Source organism: Bidens hawaiensis, unplaced genomic scaffold (assembly GCF_021521415.1).
Source record: "Bidens hawaiensis isolate Kalapana, Puna unplaced genomic scaffold, B.hawaiensis_p1.1 tig00076953_1, whole genome shotgun sequence".
In the NCBI taxonomy this organism is placed as follows: Eukaryota; Viridiplantae; Streptophyta; class Magnoliopsida; order Asterales; family Asteraceae; genus Bidens; species Bidens hawaiensis.
Genome location: NW_027503265.1, coordinates 1 through 4,266, shown reverse-complemented (window position 1 = coordinate 4,266; position 4,266 = coordinate 1). Strand labels below are relative to the sequence as shown.

General features: G+C 37.1%; 1 protein-coding gene across 1 annotated transcript; it reads left to right on the top strand.

Moving 5' to 3' along the window:
• Positions 1-1,255: 1,255 nt before the first annotated feature.
• Positions 1,256-2,541, top strand: LOC143606753 (protein EXPORTIN 1A-like; the record flags this gene model as incomplete). The annotated part of the gene is made up of 5 exons (XM_077082416.1): positions 1,256-1,354; positions 1,789-1,905; positions 2,088-2,180; positions 2,281-2,352; positions 2,434-2,541. Coding segments are annotated over exons 1-5 (489 nt in total), but the record flags the coding sequence as incomplete, so codon positions are not given.
• Between the last annotated feature and the right edge of the window lie 1,725 nt (positions 2,542-4,266).

The following is a 4,266-nucleotide window of genomic DNA, read 5'->3' as shown; positions in this document are numbered from 1 at the left end:
TCACTCATCCTCTATAAACTACGTAGATCTTTTTTATATATTTTTTGATATATTTTTTTCTTTTCGTTGAATTGAGTGTATCATGAAACTAGAAAAATAAATTTTGTTGTGTTGTATTTTCAAAACCCGATGGGATTTGAGGGGGACATACCCAACGGGTATTTTTAATAAACTAACAGGTATACCCGAAACCCACGGGTATACCCGATACCCGATGGGTATTTACCCGATAAATACCCGACGGGTCCGGGATGGGGTTTTATAATTGGGTCCGGATCTTGGAATACCTAGACCCGTCCCAAACCCGACCCATTGCCATCCCTAAAATGATAGTTATGAAGACTTTTGGTATAATTAGTGCACGTAAGTATTAATGGGAACTCATGATACAAAACCAATTTATTGCTATTGAAGATAAAATAATGCTGAAAATAAGTAAATATTGAAATGTTGTTTTTGGTATTAACTGGGTGTGGAAGCAATAGATTTTGACCAAAACATTTATGGAAGAAACTAAATTTGTAAACGAACGTGTTGAAGTTGACAATGATATGATTGGTAGTTGCAGGAGATGTTTAAGAAGCTAAAATGATATGAAGATAAAGATGAAAAATCGATTTACAATTTGAATTGCAAAAAAAAATCGGTCTTTAGCAAAAAAAAAAAAAAACACTCTAATCTAGGCTTATAGTATATAAATATTATATTAAAGTTTGATGTAACACGTGTTTGCGACCAAAGTCAATCTTAAAAGCATATCTTATGTTTCTAAATATAAAATTTCTTGTTTTTTTTTCCAGTAGCACAAATCTTATTTACAGTCATTTAAAAAACATCACTTAACGACTAATTAAATTACCCGCCAACTAGTTATTTACACAACACGCCCTCAAGTATTACCGATTTGAGGTTGAAGTTCCATAACGAATATGATGAAAAAGTAAAGTAAAAAACTTTAAAAAGAAATAAAAAAAATATATAGAAATGAAAATGAAAAAGAGGAGGGAGGGAAGGCCTGCTTTCAAAGTAGTCTCATTTCGTCTGCTTCAAATTCAAGCTGTCTTTTTTTATTTTTATTTTTTAAAATATTATTATAATTATTATTATATATATATATATAGTTATTATCTCTCTCTCTCTTTGTTTGTTCTAGAATCTGTATATACCATCATCATCTGCTCTCCCCCCCCCCCTTTAGGGTTTGTTTGTTTGTTAGTCCGTACACTTGACAGGCGTTAGGGTTTTACAGTCTCCGATGGCGGCGGAGAAGCTTCGGGATTTAAGTCAGCCGATTGACGTTGCTCTGCTTGACTCCACCGTTGCCGCCTTCTACGGCACCGGATCTAAAGATGAGGTTTCTTCTCTCTCTTGCTTTATTCAGAGCATTGTAATGTGATGCCGTTACACTGTTTTGTTTTTTTTACTGACCGATTTGTTTGGCTGTAAGTTCATCTAGGATTGATAGTTGGAACCTAGGGTTTAATTGCAGTTGCCTCAATTCACTCTCGACTTGGGGTTTTTTGTTGAAATTATGCTGCTATTGTAATTTTGGAAGGAGCAAGCTTTATAGGGAGGGAACTTATACTTGTGTTTAATTAATATTTGTGGTGTCATGAAGGGTGGATTCCCAAGACTTTATAAAAAGCTTATAGCAGATGAATATGTATGAAACTAATGGGTCTATATAATCTCTATCTGTGATGATGTCTCATTGTTTTTCCTGATCAAGTTCTGTTTGTATTTTCTCCCTGTGTTATAAATTGTAATGTTTGTATGCTAATATGATAGAGGACTGCCGCTGATCATATATTGCGGGAGTTACAAAACAATCCAGATATGTGGCTACAAGTGGTTCACATTCTGTCCAGTACACAGAGCTTGAACACCAAGTTTTTTGCTTTGCAGGTAATTATTTTTATCTTCTGTCACAAATATATGCGTGCGTGCATTACAAATTGTTGTCTTTTGTTGTTTTCAAAGGAGTTTGCTTGATTTGATGATCACTCATAGTGTTTGATACATAATTTTTTATTCTCACTTTTGTAGCTGTAATGGCAGATAGAATTGACGAGTTTTTTGTTTTACAGGTTCTAGAGGGTGTTATCAAATATAGATGGAATGTATTGCCTGTTGAACAACGGGACGGAATGAAAAACTACATATCTGATGTTATTGTAAAGGTATGGAACTATGGATTGACATCATGTTTTCAAGATTCTTCTTTCTTACGTATAGTATATTTAACACATTTGAAATATGCTTTATATTTCATGTATTCAGCTTTCAAGTAATGAAGCTTCTTTTCGACAAGAAAGGTTGTATGTCAACAAACTCAACGTTATACTAGTTCAGGTGAGCTGTTTGTTTTTTCTTCCCATGTTTTTTTGCTGTCAGTTCATTTTTTATTCGGAAACTTTATTGAAATGACTGCAGGTTTTGAAACATGAGTGGCCTGCCAGGTGGCGAAGCTTCATTCCTGACCTGGTTACTGCAGCAAAAACTAGTGAAACATTATGTGAGAACTGTATGGCAATACTGAAAGTATGTCTAAAAACATTTTTACTTGTATCTTACTGTTATGTGTAGGTTCCCGGACGGATCTTACACGGGATATCGCTATCTACGTAGGTGCGGAATCCCTGCGTAGGTAGTTACGAGCGTAGAATACGTAAAACAATCACACGCGATACAAACGAACACGTTATATATTATAACTTGAACCACGTCTATTACAGACTCTCGACACGTTCACTGAACTACTGAATTACACGTGAATAACCTAAAACTATATATCTTAACCGTAAACCCGTAGGCTATATAAATACACGACAACTTCGCCTCAGGCGAAGTTGTCAGTAACTTCGCTCGTTGAACAAGTTCGCCTAGGCGAACTTGTCGACAACTTCGCTTGTTCAACAAGTTCGCCTAAGCGAACTTGTTGACAACTTCGCTTACATACATAAACATAAACTTAAACATAATTACATTACAGACTCGATTATAAACGCTAGACTATGAACTACTGACATTTATGTACCAACAGACTCCCCCTTGGCAGTAGCTTCATATCTTGATCTTCAAAGCTTGTGTCTTGTAATCTCTCGTCTTCTCTCTTCATCTCTTCAAGCATGCACTCCCTGTCTAACACATACAGAAACCAACTTCTGGTACTTCTTAGCTTCCTCTTTCCAAGCAGGAATGTAGAAAATCTTCTTAGCATGTAGTACCTGCAAGTCAGCTTGAGACAGATTGACTAAGTGCGTAGGATCATACACTCTCATGATCTCTTGCTCATCTTCATCCTCCATGACCGCTTCAGCAGTTTCACAATCCACGTACCACCACTTCAAGTCTTTCAAGACGTTCTTGGGCATCACCTTCATCGGCACTTCTTTTAAATGACGGACTGGTTTATACTTCATAACCATCCATGGTTTGCCGTCTGCCCTCATCCCTCTATCTTTGTCTTCTACTAATTTCCCTTTCTGAGGCTTCAGAAGTTCAAACTTTTTATCTTTAATGGCCCTCCTTCCAAACAATTTTCCCAATTACTCTCGCCATGTTATCATCACTTCTGTTTATCAGCCCCAGTCTTGCTAAGTCTTTCACCTCACACTCCAGTAAGGTATTCAGGGATCTTAACATCTTCTTGAAGTACTGAATGCCGTCGTAACGTTTGATCACAAATAGTTTCAACTCTTCATCGTACAACCAGCATATGATTCCCTTCTTTGATTCTGCATATCTCTTTATATTATACGACTTTTTGAACATCGTCGGTACTACTGGCTTCTTCGTCTTTACAAACCACTGAGCGCATCCTTCCTTCCAGTTTGGCTGATCTTCCCACTCAGTGTTGTCAACCACAGCATCTTCACATATAGTCGACTGTTCAACCACAGGGATCTCATGCTCTACATTTTCTTCAACAATCTCTCCTTCTTCTATCACATTCTCAACCACAATTTCTGCACCAATCTTTTCAATCTCATCGATTGGCAGAACATCATCTTCATTTATCAACTCATCATCCTCTAACATATCGTCTATCTCTTTCAGCGCATCAATCATATCATCAACAATCTCAACATCTTCAACCACATCCACATCATCACCAACAGCAACCACATCATCACCAGATGCAGACTCCCCCTCAGCTGTGGAAGCCCCAAGAGCTATAGTAGTTCTTGGCAACTCACCACCTGCATCTTTCGATGCATTGGGATCATCGTATAGGTCTTCTCTTCTTTTGGTCCTCAGTTAATC